This window comes from Mytilus trossulus, chromosome 5 (assembly GCF_036588685.1).
Source record: "Mytilus trossulus isolate FHL-02 chromosome 5, PNRI_Mtr1.1.1.hap1, whole genome shotgun sequence".
Taxonomy (NCBI): Eukaryota; Metazoa; Mollusca; class Bivalvia; order Mytilida; family Mytilidae; genus Mytilus; species Mytilus trossulus.
In genome coordinates, this window is record NC_086377.1 from 43,680,932 (window position 1) to 43,708,899 (window position 27,968).

The 27,968-nt window shown below is 32.9% G+C and overlaps 1 protein-coding gene across 1 annotated transcript; it reads left to right on the forward strand.

Annotated features, from left to right (window-relative positions):
- The first annotated feature begins 82 nt into the window (after nt 1–82).
- On the forward strand, nt 83–27,843 carry LOC134717974 (papilin-like). The gene is made up of 15 exons (XM_063580474.1): nt 83–143; nt 4,420–4,584; nt 5,381–5,520; nt 7,265–7,373; nt 8,305–8,515; nt 11,583–11,673; nt 14,146–14,338; nt 15,398–15,562; nt 17,176–17,300; nt 20,666–20,755; nt 23,210–23,405; nt 24,290–24,454; nt 24,978–25,105; nt 25,895–26,006; nt 27,554–27,843. Exons 1-15 carry the CDS (start codon nt 83–85, stop codon nt 27,700–27,702), a joined length of 2,100 nt encoding a protein of 699 aa, XP_063436544.1. The 3' UTR covers nt 27,703–27,843.
- Nucleotides 27,844–27,968: the final 125 nt, after the last annotated feature.

Here is a 27,968-nt window from a genome sequence, read left to right on the forward strand (position 1 = left end):
TCTTATTCTCTTTGAATTTTTTTTTCATTCTTTAAATTTCAAGTGTACGCCCGGGCGTTTTGACGTAAACGTAGCTACGCGCATGACTGGTATTACCATATCCAGATTTGCAGGTCTCCACAATTTAGAACAGATTTATGAGGGTGAAGGTCGGGTTTACATAATAGAATCGGATGAAATCGTATAATATGTTCTGGGTCACATCTATAAGATCCGAGACGCTTACATATACACATGTAATGCATACATGAATCAGATCAAAACACGAAAACAATACCCCCAAGTTTATTTGGTCGATTTCATAATGATTAAAATACTGTCCCCATCTCTAATTATACAAACGACAGATACATAATACACAGTTGGTATAAAGATGCATGTATATGTTCCTGTTTATTTTTTTTTATGATATTAATAACCTCTATAAAAATGTAATTGGCTCACACCTACAAATGTAACATTAAGCTACTAAGGGCTCCAAATTGACTAGTGTAAAACCATTCAAACGGGAAAACCAACTGACGGGTCTTATCTATAATATATAAAAAATCCCTCACATCAATTTTACTGGAAATTAAATTCATGTGAATCTCACGTGAATTTTACTTGAATTTCACCTCAAACGAGCTTATACGTGAAACTCACATGAAATCAGTTATGTGAGTTTCACATGAATCTCATATCAAACGTATGTGAATTTCAGGTGAAAATCACAAGCATTTTTCACACGTGAAGTCATATGATTTTTTTAATAAAATAATTCAAATACCATCTAAATTTACAAATACAATTAAAATCATAAAATATATCAATTTTTTGTTGCTGAAAAGTTCACGTGAAATTCATGTGAAAAAAATCACGTGCGATTCATGTGAGATTCATATGCAATTCACATTAAAAGTTTCACGTGAGTTTCATGTATAAGCTCATTTAAGGTTAAACTCACGATCATTTTTTTCAAAGGAATTTCATGTGAGATTCATGAATCTGTGGGGTCACCAAAGGTTCTCAACCCCTAAAAAAGCAATTCGAAAAACGAATCCGGAATAATACGATGTGTTGATTTATATCAATAATATAAATCAAAATATAAAGGTTATTCCTGAATAATTTTTCGAATTATTTTATTATTAAAGGCGTTAAGAACTTTTGGTGACCCCACAGTTTAAATTCTATAATAAGTAAGAAGTGAGCAATGGTCGTTACAGACAAACGTTCACCTAATCTGTCCCAGTCAATGGGATAATTTAGGTCGTCAATCAATGGCCAGGACCACACTGTTTTGAATATGATTCTAGTATGCTGGTACATTACTTAGGATACAAGTGATAACAAACATATTTAATCCCTCAACATTATTTATCTGCATGTTTAAAGTCAGGAACATACTGTTGTCTGTTGGCATATTGTATAATTAAAAATCAGGTCTCTTATATTTTTTTCTCTTTTATTGTTTCAAAGTTAGAAGTTGCTTTCAATGCCCTATATGGCTTCGTGTTGATTCGGTTCTTTGACATATAATGGTTTACTTTTACAAATTGTGACTTGGATGGACAGTTGTCTCATTACTCATACCATATGTTCATATTTCTAACAATAACTGACCTTCAATCCATTTGGAAAAGTGCGTACACATTGTTCCAGAGGTTATATTTGTGACTTATTTTGGTGCTCTTTAAAAGTTTCACCAACTCGATTGTTATATAAATTGAAATAAAAAATATTCTTCATTTTTATTTTATTTTTTATTTTTCTTAAAATATCTCAGAGAGCCGAAGCACAACCACAAGGTAATGTATGCGACCTACCAAAAGTTGTGGGAACTTGTAATGTCCGGATTAAAAGATTCCATTTTGACGTACATTCTGGAACGTGTGGAGAGTTTTTCTATAGGGGGTGTGATGGCAATAACAACAACTTCAAAACAAAAAAAGGATGTCAAACCGTCTGTAATAAACGATATTGGTATATATAAAATTATATTTTTTGCCGTTAGAATTGAAATATTGTGTATAGACCGCGCGATGTTTGCTAATCTTTCCATTCCGGATAAGTTTGTTAAATTAAGAAATGATTTTATAGGGTTGTGTGTATGTTTTATATTACATGAATATAACAATTGTATGCTTGAGTCACTTGGTCATCTAACGTAAGGGTACCCAAATTGCACCGAGTACCCAAATTGCACATATTTAGAAAAAATAGCAATAAAAATCTTACAAGATTTCCTAGAGACTAAACAAGTTGTATTTTTATGATTTGATACTATGCCCGTCTTTCAACATAGGTAAACATATTTAGTTATACACACAACGTTCACAGTATTTATCAACAGATGGACTGTTTACTAAAAAAAACAAAATGTACGAAAACGTCACCATGCGACGTCATCAAAACGTCATCTTTTTAAAATTGGCAAATACAATATATTATAAGTATCCATTTCGTAAAATATGAATAGTAAGCATGGACAAATATCCAATTGTTCAAAATATTTGAAGAAATTAAACAAAAGCTCGGTTATTAGACTTTTGATGATGTAAATTTAAGCATGGATGCAATTTGGGTACTCCTCATACACCTTATCGCTATTCCCGGCTGACTCTGCCGCTTGAACTTTTGACGCATACAACAATCACTTTTTCATTGTGGCGTCAGCTATTTTGTTTTATGACGTCATAATTTTACAGGAACCTAGCTGTGTGATATCCAGTAATGGCGGACAAATAGCGATAAGGTGTATTACAGAATCATGGATAGTTTGGAGGTTGATTCAAACCCCATTTTTTAATGACTCAATATGGACTAAAAATTAAATTGGTGTACCTATATGACAAAGAAGGATAGGGCTACAAAATAAACACAGTATGGACATTTTTTTCCTGATCATAAAAAAACGTAGGTGAAAAAACTGTCAAAATAGGTGCAATTTGGATACCGTCACGTTATGTAGGGACGTCCGATCAGAATAACAATTCGGGTAAAGACTGTCAATTCTAATGCAATTTGGATGTAACAGATTTTTTCATTGGCTAAAAGTTGCCGTCAAATCTACAGTTGACCAGGCGTAACTAAGGAGAAACCCGCCATTTTGAATTGATGAATCGACAAATGTTCGATTACTACTATTTAATCGAAAATAAAACAACACTTACCTCGAATTCGCCGTTTTAATGTAATTTTATTCGCATTTGAAGCGTACAGGTAACGTAATAACCTCCAGTTTGTAAGTGTTCATTTGTATGACGTCACGTTTAGCCATGACGTCTTTGTGCCAAATTCGTTCATGAAGTTTCGCGGATTTTTTTTAATTTGACAAATTTAGACATTTTTTTCAAGTTTTATCGTATTTTTCTTTTTGTAATGCATTAGAATCGGAATAACAGTACTGTAGTTGAAGAGTTGCCACCGTCAATTTAGATTTGACGTTCGCAAATCTCCGTTTTACTGTCTCCGCTACGCGTCGCCAGTAAAACTGCATTTGCGACCGTCAAATCTACAATTGACGGTGGCAACTCTTTAACTACAGTACTGTTATTCCTTATATATATAATGGGGGAAACCTTAATATGACGTCATAGTCTTCCGAATGTTTACTTTGTTTGTACATTGGTAATATTAGTAATGCATGTACCATGTTTGGTTCATATAAAAGATAAATAATCGAACATATCAGAACAAAATAGTTTTAAGTCTTTTTTTGTCACGTGCTAAGTTTACCAAAAGTCAAATGAAAAAAATCGAAATCCTTTAGAACAATTCGTGTGAGGCATATTGTTGCGCTAAATAAAGGCAACGGTAGCATACAGCTGTTCAAAACTCATAAATCGGTGGACAAAAAAACTGGGGGTAACAAACAAAAACTGGGGGAAACGCATTAACTATAAGAGGAGAACAATTGTGAGGATTTTGTATAAACACAGTGTCCTAAGTTTGTTTAAGACAGACAAGTTATTATATTGATACAGAAAAAAGGAAATACGGGCTATATGCATTGAAATACCGATATCAGTAACTTAAAAAAAAACATGGTTTTAGAAGCTTTTTTACGATCAAATTTAAACACTGACACTAGATTTTTGGTCTCACTCGTTTTTAGAAAAGCAGTAAACTAAATTTGTTCTTAACAAGGAAAATTCACTAAATTACCAATTATAACCTAATATGGTGCACCCTGTTCCAAAAAAATAAAATATTTTGATGCACATTACATAGCTGGTATTCTGAGATAAGTTAAGATTTACACATCGGGTCGCCATCGAATAATGATGATACAAGACTTGATGCCATAAAAACTTAATTAATTCACCGGTAAGCTGCACCGGCCAGGGCAGATAATTTGCTTCGAATGTTCTTGGTGGTGCTTGGCGTTTTGAACGCATGGCATTTTTCATCTTTTTTTTTTCTTTTTTTTTTCAGTATGTAATTTGCCGCAGTTTGGAGGGCCTGGTGTTGAAGCTATCCAAAGATGGTTCTACAATGATAGAATGATGCAATGTGAAAGTTTTATGTATGGTGGATTAAATGGTAACATGAATAACTTCAGAACAAAAACAGAATGCGAGGGACTATGTAACGGCGTCAGTAAGTCTTTTGAGTTTCTATTCGTTTAAGCAAACAATACGTAAATATTGTGGGGTACTTTATAGCTTTCTGTTCTGCGTTAAAGACCGTACTTTTCTTCATTATATACTTAATGAGTTAAGTGAAGAGTTGTCTCATTGTTACGTATAGTGTACATTTTTGCCTGCAAATCTGTTTTCGTGCAATAGTGTATTGTAATAATTCAAAAATAAAATAAAAAAGTTTTTTGAAACATGTATGATCAAGTTTAATTCAAACCAAGACTTTGCCACTGGAAAAGTTTATACGATATAAACACTTTATCGGTTGTTTGTTGCTTATTGTTGTACAAATAACATTTATACATGATTTATATCGATGTAGTTTGTTGGTCTATTGTTTCTATGTTAATGTATTGTATAATTCTGATATGATTTTGTTCCCCTTTTGACACAAAGCTAGTTCTAATTGCAATAGAAATTTGCCTGTACATGGCAAAATTCTCAATTGGAATAGCAATGTTAGTAGTATTTTGATCCAAGCCGGAAAACTAGAATTTGTGACAGTATCATAATATTGCCCGCTTGGAACAAAAAATCATACTAAAAGTAACTCAACATGTATAAGTTCATTTCCTGTTTGTGAAACAATTGATTTTTGTAAATCGTGTTGTTATCATAAAATTAAGATGTATGCCTTTTAAACTTGTATTTTAGGTCCGCTTCAAAGTCACACACAAAAAATAAACAAGGCAGGTCATTGGTAAACATTGCCATATAATGAATGATTCATCAATTTGTTAAATATTTCTATACAGAGAGCTTCCCTTGTGGACGATTACCAGAATGTGGTACTCCTCAGCGTAATAGATACATGCACTGTTACGAACACACACGTAGCATAAAAAATGGTGTGTTTTGTAGTACAGGATGTGGCACTGAAAGGAGGTGTAAAAAGGTAATATTAATAGTATTTTCTTACTGTCGTTGTATACCATTGACGTGTAGGGCAGTAACAAAGATGTTCCACTCCTATCGGTCGTTATCAGTTTTCTGTAGCGTGCCATATATCTGTTGATGTTTATTAGACACTGCCTCTACAATTCTTCCCCATGTTACTTTAATTCTTCTTCTGTTTATTTTGCTTAATGGGTTCAATTTGAGTGCTGTGTCTGTGAAATACTCCTGGTCTCTCCGTAGGATATGTTCAATTCACTCCCAGTGTCTTTTCATCATAGTTGTGACTATATCTTGTTGTTCCTGTAACTTAATTTTCGGCTCTCCCTTGACACCATTTGCGAGTATGGTCTTCAGGAAACGATGATAGTCCATCGGAAGGGGAGATAAATGGCTGACAGAGAGCCATATCTCTTGCACGTTAAAGACACCCTTGTAGATTTCGAAAAGAGTAGGCTAATGCCGCTACAAGGCAGCACTCGCACCCGCAAAGTGGAAAGGGATTAATATAAGTTGCAAAACGTGTTTCCCAATCCACTATAAATAAATATGTTTAAACTATCTTGTTGTTGGCATTTGGTAAAATGGTTCTCGTTTGCAAATTGTTTTAAATTAGTATGTGGCCACAAGATACGCAGAATCCGTCACATTCTTTTAATAGACAGGGTTTTTTTTGGTCGTGTTCTGTCATCCGCAAACATTCCGAACCATGCAAAAGTACTACAGGCAAACAGCGCTGCTGTGAAGTTTGAGTTTGGTTCGGATGGTATATTGACCAGATCTCCTTAGGAGCCTGTAGGTTGTTTAGAGCTGACCTTGCATTTGAAGTCGTCTTTTGGTGTAAGATTCTTCTCCTCCATTGGTAATAAAAATGCTTATACGTTTTTTTAAGCTACATAGTGTGTAAGTGACCTAATACGATGTATACTTGGTAAGTAAATTCCATAATGGGCGAGATCGAAACTCGAAACCCATATGGAATACTGACCCCGTATATATCGTATTAGGTCATATTCCTATGTTAAGATTGAAGTGTTTAAGGGTTCAATTTTAAGAACTTCCTCGATTGGTCTGCACAACAACAAAACATGTCAAAAATGACAGTTAAATATCAAAAACTTTGATATAACAATATTAAACAGAGCTTTCAATACATCTAAATAATGTTAAAGAGTGCCGATGACATTGTACACCCTTGTCTTACTTCTGTTTTTACTTGGAAATATAAATCAATGTATCCAACCTTGCACCGGAATCTGTTGTTGATAACATAAAAGACTGGATATGGTATGTAGATGTGGGTTTACTACAACACAGTAATAAAACCCATCAAAATAAAAGAAACAAAATAAAAGAGCAAACACTTTTAACCTTAAACTACTGAAATTCTTAGACGACGGATATATCTAGTATAATTCGTGGCTAGAGATCAATGTTAAAAAAAAACACATGCCGTGAAATATCGAAAGTATAAATTATAAAACATACACATGCATCTGAAAAGAAAAAAAAAGAATCCCAATAACAAACATTTGTAATAAAAAAAGGCAAACTTATTCTTATATTGCCTTACCAAGTCAAGAATATTGCACCTGTTATCCATTCTATTGAGCGTTTGTTTTGACATTTGACATAAAGACCTTTCGTTTTGAATTTTCGGGATTTTTATGCTTTACTTTTAACATAACAAAGTTAACAAAGAGATATGTTTGTTTTACTTTGTATTCAAACCAATTATTTTTCAGGGATTCTGTCCGAAAGATCCACAAGTTACATGTGCATCTAAGTGCATTAGTGACAGAGATTGTAATGGAAAGAGACTGTGTTGCTCTAAATGTTGCCGAGATCCAGAAGGTAGTTTATATTTTCCTCATGTTGAATATAAAATAAACACAAAACCCTTAAAAACAAGACTACAGTTGGCTTCTCCTAATCTGTGAATAAAGCATTGCCTGCTGGTGTTGCTTTGGCATTTTGGACGGTGTTGCTGTTGCATGCCGGGTGGGTGGTGTTGCTAATGCATTATGGGTGGGTTGTGCTGCGTTGCATTGTGGGTGGGTGGTGTGCGGGTCCAGTGCAGATGACAATTCTTCGTATTTTTTCGTTTTGTACAGGTATATATGTACATGTAACAAATAAAATGTGTATGAAATAAAAAAACAAAACATTGATTAGGGAAAAACCTTGGACAGTGCTACAATCAACAAGATCTGACTCCTCTGAATAGAAAGATATACATGTTCTTTTACAAAACTGTACGAAAGCGAACAAATGTGTTTTATATGCTAAATAAATGGAGTACGCCTCCGGGTGCGCTAGTTGTGCTGTATTGAACACCCATGAGTGAAGACCGTACGGTGACCTATAGTTGTTAATGTCTGCGTCATTTTGGTCTCTCGTAGATAGTTGTCTCAATGGCAATCATACCACATCTTTTTTTATATATTCGACTGTTGTATACTCTTTGGTCTTTTTGGTGCATTCCCTGTTTCGATTCTTAATTTTATTTAATTTTATGATTGTAATTTTTTTGTCGAACCATTAACTATAGATTTCAAGTCTGTGTAATTTTTAAATGATCCAAATTAATTAACCGTATAACGTTCACAATAAAGATATAATAATACAGATATTACCAAAAGTTATTGGATCGTTAAACTGATCCCACTTCTTACGATCCTCTGACAAATAGAAATACAGACAGAATTAATAATGACAATAGCGTGCAACACATACGATTATGGATATATTTTGTTGTAATGTTGTTCTTATCCATTTATTATAGATCGAAAACCTGGAAAATGTTCAAATGATTCTAGTCAACTAACCGTACATCGTACATGTTATTTGAGGAAATCTGAATGTGAACGTGACAGCCAGTGTGTAGGTAACAGGAAGTGCTGCCGGTTCTCATGTGGGAATATCTGCGTAGACCCTGATTATGCTGAATTTCGAGATAACCAATTACATATTTTAATGTTACCTCGTAACCATATCTAAGAATATGATTGGTTTAAAACAACCGCGCGGAGACTGTTCATATTCCATACTAGGTTTATAGGCAGGGGTTATTTCGATACACGGTTAACAGTAGTGTTACAAGTGTTGCGAAATAATCTTACATGCTTCATCTGACGAAAAAATTGATGATGATCAAATGAAATAAATGAATAAACACATTTAAAGTTAACAATTTGTTGTTATTGACAATTGTCATTGTAAAGATCAATATGAGAAGGTTCTTAATACTTACAATATTGACGACTTGATCACTTTGATACGAGGATAATAATTCAATACGTAGGCCACTAGTTAAAATACCATATGTTGAAATAGTTGGTAAGAAAAATTTGTTACATAGTCTGCTAGTGACCTAATACGATATACTTGGCATCGCTTTCACCTCATATGGAATTTACTGATCTCATATATATCGAATTTGGACACTATGTATCTAATATATTCTTAACGCTTTATTTGTTATTGTATGTTGTGTTATGGTTGAAATATGTATTTGGAAGTGTTATGGATCGGACAAAAAGCCGACGCATTACATTGTAGGTCTTTGATCATGTGATGAATGTGCTGTTGTTATAGTGATTATTTGATTACTTTACTAAATATTGAATGATTTTGAATGATTTGATAATATAGGTCTTTATTTATTTATTACTTGATAATCTAAGACTTTTTTTGTGTATTAATTGATGATCTTGGACTTTATTCTGTATTATTTGAGTATCTTATTTTAAAAACTAATTACAGATTATGTGATTATTTTGGCAACACAATTGTGTTAATTATTGTTTGGACTATCCCATGAGGGGCCTCAAATAAATAAGACTTCTTTAAAGTAGTTAATGTATGTGATACACTTTGTGGATTGTTTTCTTGTTATATAGTTAGTTATGTTAGTTTGTTATGCTTCACTCTATGTCAACGAATTAGTTCTTAATATTCAATTACATGTATATTATTTAACTTTCAGGGGAAACATAGATTTGTATATTTCTTGTCCTGCATGTTTTTGCATTTATTTGTACTGTAGTCCTGTCATGTAATGTTGTCATTTTAATGTTAAATTTAACATTGCCATGAAAGCGCGATATTTGGCTAACCGCAAAACCGGGTTCAACCCACCATTTTTTTTCTTAAAATGTCCTGTACCAAGTCAGGAAAATGGCCATTGATATATTATAGTTCGTTTCTGTGTGTGTGTCACATTTTAGTGTTGTGTGTATGCTGTGTCGTAGTTCACCTCATATATTTGATGTGTTTGCTTCGGTTATAATTTTGTAATCCGGATATAAAATTGAGAATGGAAATGGGGAATGTGTCAAAGAGACAACAACCCGACCAAAATAAAAAAACACAACAGCAGAAGGTCACCAACAGGTCTTCAATGTAGCGAGAAATTCCCGCACCCGGAGGCGTCCTTCAGCTGGCCCCTAAACAAATATATACTAGTTCAGTGATAATGAACGCCATACTAATTTCCAAATTGTACACAAGAAACTAAAATTTAAATAATACAAGACTAACAAAGGCCAGAGGCTCCTGACTTGGGACAGGCGCAAAAATGCGGCGGGGTTAAACATGTTTTTTTTCTCAATCGAAGTTTCGAAAAGCGGTACACTACTGTTACCTTAATAGAGAAACAAACGAAAAATACAAATGTACGAGGCAGAAAACAAATCTAATAAAATATCGAACAGTACCAGTCATTTTTTTAAAAATAAAACCAGCATTATAATACCGTATAGCGGGTTATTTTCGCGAGTGTAAAATTTCGCGTTTTTCATTGAATAAGGTATACGAAAAATTTTGGCGGTTATTATTTTGGCGGACTCAACATTTTTAACATTACCTTTGCATGTACACTTTTAAATTGGCGGAATTTATTTTGGCGATTTTGTTCTATCCGCGAAAATAAGCGAAAATTTACACCCCGCGAAAATAACCCGCTATACGGTACATATTGAATATGACATATATTTTGTCAATGTCCTTTACACCTTTTATGTTGTTAAAAATGCACACAGTTATTAAAACGTTGGATATACTGATGTACCATTACACGGCTTAAACATGTTAATAATTATTTATACACCACTGCTAAGTCGAATCTACACTGGTTCATGGTGAAAGTATACAGCTTCTACATATTCTACATGTTCTAGACAATCCATTGTGTCCTCTATGTAATGTAGTCTTCTCGTTTATTTTCTACCAACATTATATTTCAACAGTTTTTATGAAATAATTAAAAACAATCATGTACATGTAGTCAATACTTTTCAGAAGACTATGGCTAATTTGTCGAGTTAAAGTGTTCTACGATAGACAGTCAACTTAAATAGAGGGACGAAAGAGAACAGAGGGACAGTCAAACTCATAAATCGAAGCCATGGCTCAAAATAAAAAGACATACAGACAAACAATAGTCCTCATGACACAACATAGAAAACTAAAGATAAGCAACACGAACCCCAGCAAAAAATAGGGGTGATATCAGATGCTCCGGAAGGGTAAGCAGATCCTGCTCCACATTTGGCACCGTCTTGTTGCTTATGTGATAACAAATCCGGTAAATAGTCTCTTAAAAATTTGCAATCTGTCTCGATTAAGTCCGGCTCGAGTCTATTAAACCAAGTCTGCAAAAACACATTTTACTATCTGATAAATATCTTCAATTGTCTGTATCCATACAAACATCAAAAGTTATAGTACATCTATATGTTCATTCATGTAGAAGTATCTACAATTATTGTGTCGTTACGTCAAATTACAATGGAAGTTGTGGTTAATAAACATGATAAACACCAAAACAATAATAAGAAAACCATTAAAAAAGATATCATCAATCTTTACAACCACTGTTGCGTACAAATACATAAACACATACGTAATTATTACAAATACACATAAGTTGTTTAACCGATTCATATTGGTACAACACATTGCAAAAGGGATTAACTGTGTTTAAAATTGATTATTAAGTACTTTGTTATAACGTGCACGTAAATATACATTTTAAATTGATATTGTATATTGATCTACCAGGATGTATACTGAATCATTAGTAATCTTCCTGTTCTTAGTTCTGGTAAGTTTGATAGTTGCAAAGCTGTATTTGCATCATTTCAATCATAAGGTAAATGATATTTATTCATTGTCAATGTATTAACATTTTGGGTGAAAAAGTTAGGCTTAATATTAAAATTGGACATCTGATTCACACGTATACTATTAAAGATTGCATCATGTTCTGACAAGCTTAAATACACATTGGTAACGCTATGCGGTGGTCGAACTGTTAACTATAGGTTATGTAGATAAAGTCTCGTCATACGGAAAAATATCATCAACTAAGTGTCTGAGAAGTCAATATTTCAATATCAGTACATTTATGAAAATTTAAATAGAATAACAGATTTTATTCTAAAAAAAGGTTCACGTTTACTTTCAAGTTTCATATGACTTTTATACACCTTATCGCTATTTATTCCATTCCAGGTAAGTTATAAAATTACACAACTCTATCATCCCGTTGAAGCTATCTAGGGCCCTGTTTAAACAATGCACCATACATGATACCTGTTAACAAAACCTGTTTAAATCATTGTAAATATTTTAAACAAATACATTTTTTTGTATTTGTTTGATTATAATTTGATTTTGAAAGTGGATCATATTCTTTGAAAGTTTCCTAACGATCTATTTCTTAATTTTCCCTTTCCAACTCGTTACTAATGAACTTACGGTTTATTAAGAATCAAGAGTGAAATCATGTGCTCCGGAAGGGTAAGTATTTCCTGCACCGTATACGGCACCCGTCGTGTTATTTCTTTGTTCAGTCCGATAATGATGGAAGGTTATTATGACTGAGCAAGAATATCAGATATGATATCTGACACACTTTTGTCATAATGGCCAATCAGCTCATGATGGCGACCGTAACATTTCTTGAGAGGTAACCTTAATTTGATTGATTCATAGCCCTGACTTAACAACTTTTGAGAAAGCAGTACTCTTCGTTCAACAAAATCAGCGTACTTCGAGCTAGCTCTAGAGTAACGTATCAATTGAGACACATATACTCCATATTCTGGTGCCGCTAGAATGTTGCTACACAGAAATAGAAAGTTGACTATAGGAAAATTAAAATCATCGCATTTGTTATAATAAATTTTTGATAAATTTCCTGTTAAAAACTTTGAATTTTTCGAAAAACTTAGGATTTTTTTATCCCAGGCATATATTACCTTAGCCGTATTTGGCATAACTTTTTGGAATTTTGCTTCCTGAATGCTCTTTAACTTTGTACTTGTTTGGCTTTATAAATATTTTGATATGAGCGTCACTGATGAGTCTTATGAACACGAGACGCGCGTCTGGCGTACTATATTATAATTCTAGTACCTTTGATAACTATTGTCATACATTTTGGTATTCAACCTACCATCATTAGTCATTTCGAGAAAAAAGGTTTAAATATGAAGCAGATTTAACTGTCGTTAGTATCTTTAATTTAAGGTTTACTTGGATATATTAAATGTAAATGATCACTGAATCTATTATTATTAAGAGACAGTATATCATTCATATACCGAAAGTTGAAATTAAAAGACAGGGCTAATTCGTTTCTATTTTCTGTACAAGCCCTTGGATGAATTTGCTTCATAGGAATATAAAAAAAAATCTGCAAGTAGAGGTGCGCAGTTGGTACTCATTGGGATTCCAATAGTCTGCTGAAAGACCAAACTTCCTAATTCAACAAATATGTTGTCATTTAAAAAGTCCAGCATGGCAGTGATATCCTCTTCGGTATATTTGTTCATACTTTTGCAAACGATAAATTTATAAAAATGACCATATAATTGATATTCGTGTTCAACCGAAGTGCTGGCAGTTACATCGACCCGGTGGAATTAATAGTTATCAAAGGTACCAGGCTTATAAATCAATACGCCAGACGCGCGTTAGTCTACATAAGACACATCATTGACGCTCAGATAAAAAAAAATAATTAGATAGCCAGAGTACAGATTTTTTTAGCATTAAGGACCCACAATTCCCAAAGTTGTGCTAGATTAGAACATCCTTAGTTTAAAAATGACCATATAATTGATATCAATATCAACACCGAAGTGCTTACTACTAGGCTGGTGATACCCTCGGTGAAAAAAACGTCCACCAGAAAATGCAGTTAAGGTATCTATGCCTATGATGAAAATATTTTTGTATAACAATGACTATATAATTGATTTTAATATCAACAACGAAGGGCTGATGATACCCTTAGGGACGCAACGTCCAAGGGCATTGGCTTCGACCTAGAAGGGTATATAGTGTTTCAAAGGTACAAGACTTATAATCTAAAATGCCATAAGTCGGCAATGAATTCTATTGAATTCGTTTTCGTTATGCATTCGTTTAATGTACTGCTATTTTGTTGCGCGTAAACATCATTAAACATCGCCAGTGAAAGGTAACTAATGGAAGGTTTTTTTAACTAATTTAGTGGTGAATAGTTTCGCTTAATCACTTGTGACAAGAAGACATTAATAAACTCATAACCTTATATTTTGTTCATTATTATATCTTTCTTTTTAAATAATAACAGACAGCGGAAGCACAACAATCAGATAATATATGCGACCTACCAAAAGTAGCAGGACCATGTAATGCCCGGATTAAAAGGTTCTATTATGACGTAAATTCTGGAAGTTGTGGAAAGTTTTACTATGGTGGATGTGACGGCAACGAAAACAACTTCAAAACAATTGAAGAATGTAAAACCGTCTGCAATAAACGCGGTAAGAATATATATCATGCTTTTAGAAAATGAAATATTTTTCGTAAAATATTGCATATATAGACTGATTGCTATTATTCCAATCCAGATAAGTTCTGAAATGACACATCTTTTCAATGACGTAAAAACTAGTTCTAGCTTACGGGGGCCAGTATTGTAGGGTCGACTTAACCCTTTAAGGTTGCATTTCTGTAAATATTGACAATGCATTAACGGCTAAAACTGTACAACTTTTTCTATGAAGTTTTGAAAAAAATCATATCACAGAATGGAAAGTTCATACGTACTTCTATTGTTTTCAATGGTCAAAATATAGGGCTGTGCGGCATATTTTCAACGTTTATATCCCCGAGTTTCTAAGAGAATAAACTAATACAATTTTTTTTACCTCGACTGTAGGGTTACCTCAAATTTCAATATGTATATTTACTGGTAACATTCCCAAGTTATGTCTCTATGGGATGCATTCTACAGATCAGAATGGTAACCAGTGTGTAAACAAAATAAATTATCTATGATTATTCCATTTCTCCCCCAAAGAAGCATGGTTTGAGACACAGCTGTATTTACAAAGTGCAACCTATAACACATAGGTTTATTTAAACTGGTTAGTAGTCAATCAAAGTTCTCAAATGTTTGTTTTGGAGCGTCTAATGGATCATAACTGATGACATTTTGTATATCACAATTGATCCCGACAAGAAGTTGTATACGCATGTGATTTTATCCGGATATGACTAAATAGTGATAACGAATAACAGGATTTACTGTATTAATAGCACAACTCATCTTGTTCACTTAAAATAATAGGTAAAATTTAAAAGATAATTGTGTATTTATGAAGCAGGGTCTTCGGCTGATCGGCTTGGATACATCCAGAACAGTGCTTCAAACGTATTAAATCATGCTCTTCAAATTGTATTTGTTTGGCTATATAAATATTTTTATATGGGCGTCACTAACGAGTCTTATGTAGACGAAACGAGCGTCTGTCGTCCTAAATTATAATCCTGATACCTTTAATAAACATTATTTCTTATATGTTGTTTTCTTTTTTAAGTATGTACTTTGCCGCAAGTTGGTGGGCCGGGTGGAGTAGCTATTCAAAGATGGTTATACAATTCTGACACCATGAAGTGTGAATCATTTACATATGGTGGATCGAATGGTAACAAGAATAATTTCAAAACAAAAACAGAATGCGAGGGACTATGCAACGGCGTCAGTAAGTCTTTTGTGATTCTGTTTGTTTTAAGAAATCAATTCATAAATACACAAGTAATGTTGGGCTCTTTTTTATCTAGCTGTTACCTTTATATACAATTTAACTTAGTGACATGGTTAGAGAGTTGTCTGATTGTCACTTATGCCATAGTTTCTGAATTATATAAATACGGTTACTAGTATTTCGTATATTTACTAACGTGTTACTTATACACCAAACAACTGAAACATCTTTTTTTTATCATCTGTCCATGTATTACATGTATTATAAACTGACAGCTATAGTGTACACGAATGTTTGCTTGCAAAGCTGCTTTTGTGCAATATTTCATTGTAATAATATCATTTAAAAAAGAAGGTATTTGAAACTCTGATAAAGTCCAGATTCAAGTCAAGGCTTCACCGCTAGAAAATGTTTTCAACATTTAAAAAGATTTGTGTTTGCTCCACAACTGAAAATTGGGGCATATGTTTGTCAGGTCGTCCTCCTGTATGTCAAGTCGTCCCATAATGTGTATAAAATCAGGCTAGATGACTCTTTTTACGGTTTGAATGAATTGGTTTTTTTTTCACTTTGCTGACTATATGTACATATAATGTTATAAGTTGTGTATGTGGTCAGGGTTTTGATTTTCATTGATATATGCTCTTTTGGAAGATAGTTAAACTTTCTAATTTTTGAAGTATACACTTGCATCGGAGGTACATAGCGTTTCCGGATAACTACGTTAAACTTATACAATAAAATGTTAAGATGTTTTGACTGTAATAGCTGTTTGTACATATGTTGAAGGCGTCCATGTGGTCACGGTTTTTTTTTTTTGTATTTTTCCGTTTTGGAGATGTATCTGCAAATCAACGAAAATTGTTGTGAACTAGGGTCAACTTTAAAACGCAATACTAAAAAAATAGTTGACGTACAAAATGAAAAACGATTAGACGTTAACAAGCATCGAAACAAAAGCTTGCCTAGTATTGGTTATCTTGAATATTGTAAGAACAGTATATTTTGTCTTTTTATCTGAGATATATCGATGAATATTTCATATTCAGTTTAGTAAATACAAAACGAGCAAAAGATACATGAACGACAGGTTTATAATTGGGTACGCTACACACCCATTTTGGCCTAAATTCTCATCACTGATGATCAAATCAAAAACTGCCAAGACCAGCAGACGAAGCGCCAAGTTACAGAGCATTTAGAAATATTTCACAGAATTCTATGCAAACATTAAAATAGAAAAAAAACGTATATAGTTATTGAAGGTACTATGATTATAATTTAGTACGCCAGACGCCCGTTTCGTCTACATAAGACTCATCAGTGACGCTTATGACAAAATAGTTAAAAAGCCAAACAAGAACAAAGTTAAAGAGCATAAAGGATTCTAAATTCCATGAAGTTGTGCCAAAATAAAATACGGCTAAGGTTATCTATGCCTGGGATAAGAAAATCCTTAGTTTTTTGTACAATTCAAAGTTTTGTAAACAGGAAATTTATAAAAATGACCACATTTTTGATATTCATGTCAACACCGAAAAATAAGTATATGAATAATAAACAGTGCATTTTAATGAATGATTTTAGTTAATTATACATTTATATTACAGAGAAAGATCCATGTGGACAGCGGCCATCATGTCCTCCTCCTCCTATGGATTCCTGTTTCGGTTTCACCTATAACATCATAAACGGTGTGAAATGTATAACAGGTTGTAATTACGCTTGTTCAGAGGTAAAATTTCTCACAGACTAGTTTTGTGGCAATTGTCATTTTGTATAATTTGGCAATTGTCATTTTGTATAAGTTTCATATCATTTGGGAGAGGCAAACATAAGTTCGTTAACGTGAACCATTCTCGGGTCGTGTATACAGACGGACAGTGGTAATCCCTTATGAGTCCTCTGCTAGGGCAGTACCGGTATTTTTTGGGTTATTTACTATCGGCTGGTCACAATCTCTGCACTGAAAAAATAGATGTGCTCACAATTTTAGTTGACATGAAAATATAGTGTATATATCTAGCAAATCAATCTAACAAATATCATAATAAATTGTCCGACAATCCAATTAAAAAATACGTTCACAATACAGGCATTTTTTACATAAATGAGGCCGTTAGTTTTTTCGTTTGAATTGTTTTACATTGTCTTATCGGGGCCTTTTATAGCTGACTATGCGGTATGGGCTTTGCACATTGTTAAAGGTCGTACTGTGACCTATATTTGTTAATGTTTTTGTCATTTTGGTCGTTTGTGGATAGTTGTCTCATTGGCAATCATACCACATCTTTTTTTTTATATTCATTATTCTATAAAGCACGCTATCATTATTTTAAACAGCTGATGATAAGATTACATCAAATGATACGTATTTTCTAGAGACCCTGTCCGAAAGATCCGATAGAAACATGTTCAACTTGTAATCAGCTGTTCGGCGATATATGTAATGGGGATAAAATATGTTGCTCTGGATGTTGCCGAGACCCAGTTATAGGTAGGTCAGATCTTTCTTATTTGGAAGTTTTTAAGAGAATAAAAAAATTGACACTGTAGTGATGGAAGATAATGTAACAAATCGAAAAATTCAACAACAAAAACAATGTGTTTCCTTTGTGAAACCAATTAGGGGTGCACCAAATTCAGCCGAAAGAGAAAGCAGTATATGTTCCACATGAACATCGGTTGTGTGTGCATGTAAATACATATTGGGAATACTGATCTATTCAATATAGCATATAATCTATGAATTAATAAACTATAAGTTAACGTTAATAAATAATAGACAACACTCACATAGATATTACGAAAAAATGTTTGGTTTTCATGTTATATTTGGTATTCTCGTGGTGTTTTGTCTGATGCTTGGTCCGTTTCTGTGTGTGTTGTGTTTCGGTGTTGTGTCGTTGTTCTCCTCTAATATTTAATGCGTTTCCCTCGGTTTTAGTTTGTTAACCGATTTTGTTTTTGTCCATGGATTTATGAGTTTTGAACAGCGGTATACTACTGTTGCCTTTATTTGAATCTGAAACAGACCAATTAATCAACAACACCAGGTTGCTCTGAAAAACAGAAAATCATTCATATTTAATAATTACAAAAACGAACATAACCTTTTATAGCTGACTATGTGGTATGGGCTTTGCTCATTGTTGAAGGCCGTACGGTTCCCTATAGTTGTTAATGTTTGTGTCATTTTGGTCTTTTGTGGATAGTTGTCTCATTGGCAATAACACCCATATTCTTTTTTATTTAACAAATACGATTCCGTATAAATTTTTGACATGCATAATTATTTTCTCAATTTACTTTAGATCCCAAGCCTGGGAAATGTCCAAATGAGTCAATCCAACTTACTATACAGCGAACATGCTATATAAGGAAATCTGAATGTGAACGTGACAGCCAGTGTGAAGGTCAACGGAAGTGCTGCCGGTTCTCGTGTAGGAATTTATGTGTAGACCCTGACAAATAAATGAAAAATGTATACATTAAAATTTTGTAAACGCTTTTCTAGTTATTTAATACTACGTTAAACATGTTTATAAATCTAATCAATATTATTGAAAGTGACATGGTGTGATGAACATAAGACAGCACTCAAACTTTACCTTAGTATAGTAATTAAGGTATTTATGAGTTTGACTGTCCCTTTAACATATTTCAATACTCTTTCAATTAGTTAAGGATTTTTTTACAAATGATGACGGAGAAGTCTTCTGCGTTGAAGAAGCTAGACACCCTTTTAAAAACAAATTTCAGTGAACACATTATGCACAATAAAGGCAACAGGAATATTCCGCTGTTCCAAAGTCAAAAATCGATTGAGAGTAAAAAAAATCCGGGCTACATATTAAAACCGTTGTAAACACACCTACAATAAGAGGAAAACAACGAAACAACAGAAGCACTGAAGTGCAACAAAAAAAACGGCAATGCAACACACATGGGTGAACGTCCCATACAGAAAGGCTGTGTTGATTGAAAAGACTAGGCTCCGTCTGAGAGTATGTTAGTTTGAATCTACAGAAAAAGGGAAGACACCAGTAAACAGATGCGGATAACATATATCAGTTAAGTCACAACAATAAAATTACCCACCACATATCAAATAGCATTGATGTATAAATAAATTTTTCAAGTTTTAGTCAGGCACTCCAGCTTATTGGCAAAAATGTACCTATATCGAAAACTACACTCGTCAGAAACTGGCGTTAAACACAAATCGTTCAATCAATGTATACGCCGGTTCGAGACACTGTCACAAATCTAATACTATTTATGTTGGTTTCTAGCTTAAAATGGAAAGTTTAAAAATATCTCTACTTCAAACGATTATATTTATTTGTTATTACTAATAACCTCGATAAAGTACGTATGAATCATCTTTGCATGAATTCATGAAATTCATATATTTCAATTACACTTGTGAAATTCAATAAAATAAACCAACATACATAATAAAGGTATGCAGAACCAGCTAGAAGTAGACCACGGTAAATTGTGCGGAAACTGCAAGATGTCTGAGTTCAATTTCCTACACCAAGTTAGTAATATTGATTCACCGCAACCTAACTTACTTTACTAAAATGATATATGTTTATATTTAATTATTTTTTTCATTTCAACCAACCAATTGTTGACAACGAGTCTGTCTTTTCGAACTCAATATCAGATTCGGTAAAATAAACAAATATCAAATCAGGATACATTTTATGAAGGGTATATGTTTAAATTCCTAAAATTAATGAGAAAATAAAAAATAAAAACAACGATTATTAAAAAAGATTTTAAAAAAATAGCATTTTCACTTTTTGAAAAAAACATATGGGACCATCTTATTGCTTGCCAATTTCCATCTAAGGCCACTGGAAAAGAGAAAACAAATCTACAATTTAAGTTACGCCAGTATGAACACGAATATATAAATATTTACATATGACATCACAACATTAATCTAGTTAACCACATTTACGTATAATATATAATATATAACATGTATTTATAAAACATAAACGCCTTCTTCTACATTTATTTATTGGTACAACATATGACACAATAGGATTAATGGTGTGCGCAGACTATATACATACTTGAATATATGTGATTCTCCGTTATATAATTTGTACATTCAGGATGCATATACATGATATAGGAAGACCGTTAGTGTTTCTAATTTACATAACGTTGGTAAGCTTACATATAAATAACATATGACGCATGACAAATTGTTGTGTTGTAGTTGTAATATTACAATTAACTTTCTTTATTCTACTATTTTTGATCTATCTGTCATATAACTTAATATTAAAATTCAAAAGAGTCTTAAGGATGCGATAGTTTGATGAAATGTTTCGTACACTTAGAAGTCATTGACCTCCTATGAATGTGAAAATCCTATATGATCCACTTATATATCCAAGGATACAATATATATATATTGAATACCTTCTTTAACTGGACCTATACGGGAGACTGGTAAGCTAGTGCTAAGAGTGTTAGACAACTAAAAAATAAATGACTAAAAAATGTAAAAATGGTCAAAGGCAGCAACACGAAAAATCGTTTTGTTGACAGATTCGGCTTAACCATTAATTGTCATTTGTAATAATTGTATAAGTATATATAAGTTTTATTTTAAGTAGAACAAAGTCTCCTAAAAAATACAACATTTGTATAATATTTGCATGTCTACTGGTTAATATAAGTAATATCATGAATATGTAAGCATGGTTACATTTTTTACCTTAAAAAATCTCTGACGACTTTAAGGTTACCATAAAACATGCATAATGTGTAATAAAAGGTTGTACTATTATGAAGGTCTCTGACATAGTAAAATTCATCTAATTCTTACCCAAATAAACTCATCATAGATACCAGAATTGAATTTTGTAAATTTGCAAGACGCGCTTCTCGTCTACAAAAGACTCCTCAGTGACACTCTAATCTAACAAGGTAAAAATGGCCAAATAAAGTAAAATAAATTGAAGACCATTGAGGACACAAATTCCTTAAACGTTTTTCCAAATACAGCTAAAGTAATATATTCCTGATGTAAACTTGTCCTGACCTATTGAATATCTTTATTTAATAAACAGGTGGTTCGTTTGATCTTAGTCTTGCGTTGATCCAATTTCTATAAAACAGTTTTCTGGATATTCGCTGAAAAGCCTAACACTTTGAAACTATCCAAAATATTAGTATCCACTTAAGTGTGATTGCAAAAATAAACGTTACTGTATGACAGTTTCCGCACATGTCAGCATAATGTGTTGATACATTTATATTTTTTAGTTTTTACATAATTTACCTGTTAACAAGAACATATTTTCGTCAACCCTAAAGTAGCTTAAGTAGATTTTATTGTATTCTGTCAATATTTTAAGATGTTTTAACTGCATAAGGTGTAATAACAAATATGCATAGCAACTGAAATATAGAAAGATTTTTAATTAAACTCCTTTTCATGGAAGAAAAATGTACTATAATTAATAATAAAAAACGAGAATGAATAACCAAACGATAAGACGAAATCTAATTGATAAATGTGCTATCGTCATCAATGAGTATAGGTGTTGTCAATGTCCATTATATATAGCTAAATAAATTCTTTGAATATAAAGAAGTCAAATTCGCTCCAAACGATTGATGGATTTACCAAGAAAGCTGCATGAATTTGATCTATGGCGACGTTTAGTAACCAGTGGTTTAATTTTAACGGAATAGCACAATTAGTGCTTGTGTTATTTGCAATGTCAATGTCGATTGATGTACTTTTTTGTGCATGGATTTGACATGTGTATTGCAGACATTTGTACAGTTGCACAATGTTGATATAGTTTTTTAACTGATTAAGCAAACAGTTTGGTTAAATGCATCCAGCTACTTATATTTTAAGGTCATTTTGTTTATTGAACAAGATATTGGTTCAAATGAACCAGACCTTAGTTTAGTTTAAACATTTTTATTTTTAGTGGATTGGGAAACAAGTTTTGCAACTAATATTAATGCTTTTCTACTTTGCGGGTGCGAGTGCTGCCTTGTAGCGGCATTAGCCTACTCTTTTTCAAAATCTACAAGGGTGTCTTTAACGTGCAAGAGATATGACTCTTTCTCTTAACACGGGTCAGCCATTTATCGTCCCCTTCCGACGGACTATCATCGTTTCCTTACGACCATACTCGCAAATGGTGTCAAGGCCGAGCCGAAAATTTAGTTTCTGAAATGTTCATCCCGAACGGGAATCGAACCAGGAACCTTTGTGTTAGTAGTCCGATGCACTAACCACTACACTACGGCTCTTACATATGTTTATATCCTCTTCATCTTTGTAGATTCTCCCGCATCATCAACTTTTGATCACTATAGCCATTTGGCTTTGGGTGTTTATAATGAAGATAACCAAAGAACCATTTCATTTATTGTTAACCGACTTATTCAAATAGGTTTTAGCAAGGCGTATTTCAAGTTCGAAGTCTCCATCAAGATCTGGTGGAACGCAGGACAATATTAAAAATTGAGATTAACGATTATATGTGATTATAAAATTTATCACAATGGAAAAATTATTATAAATCACCATCATCTATAAAGTATACGTACGTCAAATAAATGGTTTAATCGTCTTTATTTTTGATTTAGCAAATAAGTGATGCACAACTAGTAGACAATGTATGCGACCTAAAGAAAGATGTCGGGCAATGTAATGCCCGGATGAGCAGATATCATTATGACGTAGATTCTGGGGAGTGTAAACAGTTTTTCTATGGCGGTTGTGATGGCAACGAAAATAACTTCAAAACCAAACAAGAATGTTTCACCGACTGCGAAAAACGAGGTAAAATGTATAAGATGCATAAATCATGATTCAAATTAATTAAAAAAAAGGTGTGTGTGCGTCTATTTTTGTGATATACAAAGTTTAAGAGTTTGTTCTTGCTTATGGCAAGTCAAAATTCAAAACTTTCCTGCCAGCAAAAAAGAAAACATCACACGTGAGACAAACGTACCTTAACAACTCTCACAACAACGAAAAAACATGCATCCAGTTCGATATCAAAATAAAAATTATGTTCCAATGTTTTACATTACAAATTTTATAGGTAATATGTATGTTTGTTAACATAGAAATTTTTTAATTTAGATCATTTGCCAGGCTTACAATTCTAAATTTTCGCTACACATGTTTAAAAATACATGAATGCTACCAACTGCTTCCCTAAACATATTGTGTACGAAAAGTAAGAATTCGTTTACACTGACAAAAAAGATCGATCTTTGGTCCAGGGAAAACGGGTAAGATCGATCTCTAATCGGATTAAAAAAGTCTACCTCTAAAGGTGGTTTTAAAAAGATCGATCTTATTTGAATCGATCGGGTTTTTTATGGGGTGTAAACGCTTATCAGGTGAATGTTATATTTAGATATTAAAATAAAGGTCATATCGGTTCTGTTTATGTTGTAATGTAAACGCACTGGATTAAATAAGATCGATCTTGCTTGTGCAAGGTAAACACAAACTAGTCTTCTCGTGTAATATAACTATATAATCCTTTCCATTACGCAGTAAAGAAAAGTAATTTTGAAACTTGTAAGCATGTATTCTGCTCTTTGGTCAGTTGTTGTCGTTTTGACACATATCCAATTTTAATTCTCAATTTTACATAATTATACTATGTAAAAATTTAAGAACTTGATATAAGACACTTTTTTTCTCTACAGTATGTACTTTGGTAGTAAATTATGGGTTTGGTGGAGCTAAAATCAAAAGATGGTTCTACAATTCTGAGACAATGAAGTGTGAAACTTTTAAGTATGGTGGATCATATGGTAACAAGAATAGCTTCAGAACAAGACGAAGCTGCAAAAAGCTGTGTAAGGGCGTCAGTGAGTTGATTATATTGAAGTTACAAATAAAATACAAAAAAGCTTTATACAATAAATATAATGCAAATGATAAAGTTATGAAACTTTAATTTTAAACTTATTAGTTGGCTTCTTTAGGGAAGTTTTTTTTAAATCAGTTTAACCAGAATTAAGTTTTAAAGTTTTCATTTGTGAAAGAAATATCCAAAAACAGCATAAAGCGACACTGCTCGATGAACGAAATAAAAACATCATGTTTATTTTGAATCAATGGTAAGGCTAATCCATAACAATTTTTGTAGACAGTACTATTTGAACACTTATTTTGACATAACATGGATAAAATCAAGGGATTTAGAATACTTGCATCAAGCAGTATTCAAAAGAAGAAAGGGAGTATGCGAATACCATAGTCATGGCTAACAACTACATGAGCTGTACATTTACTAATTTTACGTCATGAATGGATACCCCATATCGTTTCTTTTCTATTATCAATACATTTTTTACTTCATACACATTTCAATTATTTTTCTTATTGCAGAAAGAGATCCTTGTGGACATATACCACCGTGTCTTCCTCCCCGACCGAATGAGTGTGGCGAATTTACATTTGATGTGATAAATGGAGTGGAGTGTATTATTGGTTGTCGTAATTCACGATGTAAACAGGTATTTTTTGTATTAAATGATTTAATTGTGGATGTAACTTTACTACTGATCGACTGACAATGTTTTGTTCATCATCTCAAAGACATAATTCTGTCATGTGGCTGTGACATGATGAACGTTTTTTCATGATTTACTCAGGTTTAAAATGGAATTTAGAATTAAATAATAAGAAATTAGTGTAATATTTTTCTATCTATACGAAATAACATAAAAAATATCGTGCTCACTATTGAATACCCCACTTCGTCGGTTTTGCAGTGTGCATCACATTTTTTATGCTATTTTTTTATAGACAGAAACATATTACAGTCATTCCTTAAATGTATATTGCAGTTTAACAGAATGAGCTTTATAGATTGCATACATTGCAAGTTATGTGTTTGTCACCTGTACAAAGGGGGGTTATAATAAAACAAAAAAACTTCTTTTAAAACCGCGTTGATTCAAGAAACCAATCACACCGGGTGATGACGCAAAGGCTTTATTTTATGCACGAGCATATATTTTTGTTTTTTGTCTTGATGTGTCTCTTTCGTCGAGTTATGATATTTAAACTATGATGAACATTATGATATTTAAACTTTGATGAACATAACGTTCAAATGCGTAAAATTTAGTGAAAAGTAAAGCCTATCTATAATGTTTGTAAAATAATAAACAAAGTTCACACGTGTATCCTGAAATTCAGTACATTTGATTACCAAGGTTTTTACAATTGTACCAACAGGTTAACGATTATATCGTTGATTAGAAGATATCGAGTAACATTCTGTTTGATTTTATTTTCAGGGATCCTGTCCAACTAATCCTTCTCCAGGATGTACAAGTAATTGTGCCTTGGACATTGAATGTGCTGGAAACAAGTTATGTTGCTCCGGTTGCTGTCGAGTTCCAACTCTAGGTAATTAAAAATATGGATTTGATCTTTTTCATTGCATCTCAATTATACTATACTTCTACACAATGCATAATGATGTACTTTTTAAATTGTTATTTGGATGGAGAGTTGTCTCATTGGCACTCACACCGCATCTTCCTATATCTATATGAATCTAATTACATTGGTTGTCTATTTATAAACGGATCTACTTATTAAAAAGAGGGTAACACCGTCCAATCAAAGTATAAGTGCATTTGCAAATTAGAATATATTTTCTGTTGAATAAGTGTGCATTAGTAATATGACAAAAATTAAGAGAACATCGCTTGAAAGATTTAGAACGTTTGATTAGTTGTTATGACTTTATGACAATTAACATCCTCCTTGTATGCAAGTAACCCTTTAATATAGGTTTTACAGATTACTATTTCATTTTGAAAACAAGAGAGCCGTGGTATAGTGGTTAGCGCATCAGACTACTAACACAAAGGTTCCTGGTTCGATTCCTGTCTGGGATGAAAATTTCAGAAACTGTATTTTCCGGCTCTCCCTTGACAATATTTGCGAGTATGGTCTCGAGTAAACGATGATAGTCCGTCGGAAGGGGACGATAAATAGCTGACCCGTGTTAAGAGAGAGCCATATATCTTGCACGTTAAAGACACCCTTGTAGATTTCGAAAAAGAGCAGGCTAATGCCGCTATAAGGCAGCACTCGCTCCCGCAAAGTGGAAAGGAATTAATATAAGTTTTTCCCCAATCCACTTTAAGTAAATATGTTTGAACTAAACAGATTACTATTTATATATTTATGTTACAATTGTTGTGACAGCAATCAGTTACTCGTGTTTCGGAGTGTGAAATCAGTTTATTTATACAAATTGAATGCTTAACACGTCATTATGGGAGCAGGATATGCTAGACTTCCGTGTATCTGCTACATGTATCACCACCAATTGTCGGTGGGGTCCGGTTACTCAGTATTTACTAAAAAAAACAGATATGGGGTTATCCATTGTTAACACTCAATCAGGACATGCTAAGAAAATAAAGATAGATCAAGCGCTTTTATTTCTGTACTTCATCTTATAGTCACGATTTGGCCTTCGACACAGATCATACATAATAACTCACATCAATACAAGAAATGGATGACCCTAGTTTTATTGCAAATTGTCGACTACGCCACAATTGCGAATTAAAGATAAAAACTATGGGTAAAATCAATACAATACATCTGACAAAGAAAACAATACAAACTGTTACACAACCTCGGGACACCCCGAAATACATTAAATTGATAGACTTAGTATTTAATTTTTACTGTGATTCTTAAAGATAATCAAAATGAAATATTGTGTGTAAAAGACAGTGTCGAATTGATGAGGACACTAAGACCTGCATTCTTTCGAGTATAAATATGCAGAAAAATCAAAATCAGAGTCAAATATTGGACAGTTTAGAAGCAGTATTTTTTTATATTAATAATTTTTGTATACTTGATTATGGACTTTCCGTATTGATTTTCCTCTGAGTTCAGTATTTTTGTGATTTTACTTTTTAAATCAGATAACAAACCCGGAACCTGCCCAACTGATCCTGGACAACAACAGTGCTATGGAAAAACATCAGAATGTGAAAAGGATAGTCAATGTGACGGCAAGCGGAAGTGCTGCAAGTTCTCGTGTATGAATTTCTGTGTAGATCCAGAAGAATGAAATAGAAAAAAAAATCTGTAACACTGTTTTAGGTGTTATATTTTCTTAATTATCATTAGTTGAATGAAAAAACGGAACAGATACAGATGTCAAGTGACATATCAACAATACATAATGCCAAATAAATGTACGTTTAGTTATTGTTAGTGATTTTTTTTGTCTGCATTAATGTGTTCCGTATATGCTACTCAGTCATGAAAATGTACTCACTCATTGTACCGACTTGTTCTAAATGATAGTAATTTTATTTTTAATACTTTTGTATT

What these genes read in the sequence shown, in the direction of transcription:
- LOC134717974 (XM_063580474.1), top strand. Translation starts at nt 83, where the DNA reads ATGACTGGTATTACCATATCCAGATTTGCAGGTCTCCACAATTTAGAA. An exon ending in ATGTTGCCGAGATCCAGAAG is followed by an intron (nt 7,374 to 8,304) that starts GTAGTTTATATT and finishes CATTTATTATAG; the next exon opens with ATCGAAAACCTGGAAAATGT. An exon ending in ATGTTACCTCGTAACCATAT is followed by an intron (nt 8,516 to 11,582) that starts CTAAGAATATGA and finishes TTGATCTACCAG; the next exon opens with GATGTATACTGAATCATTAG.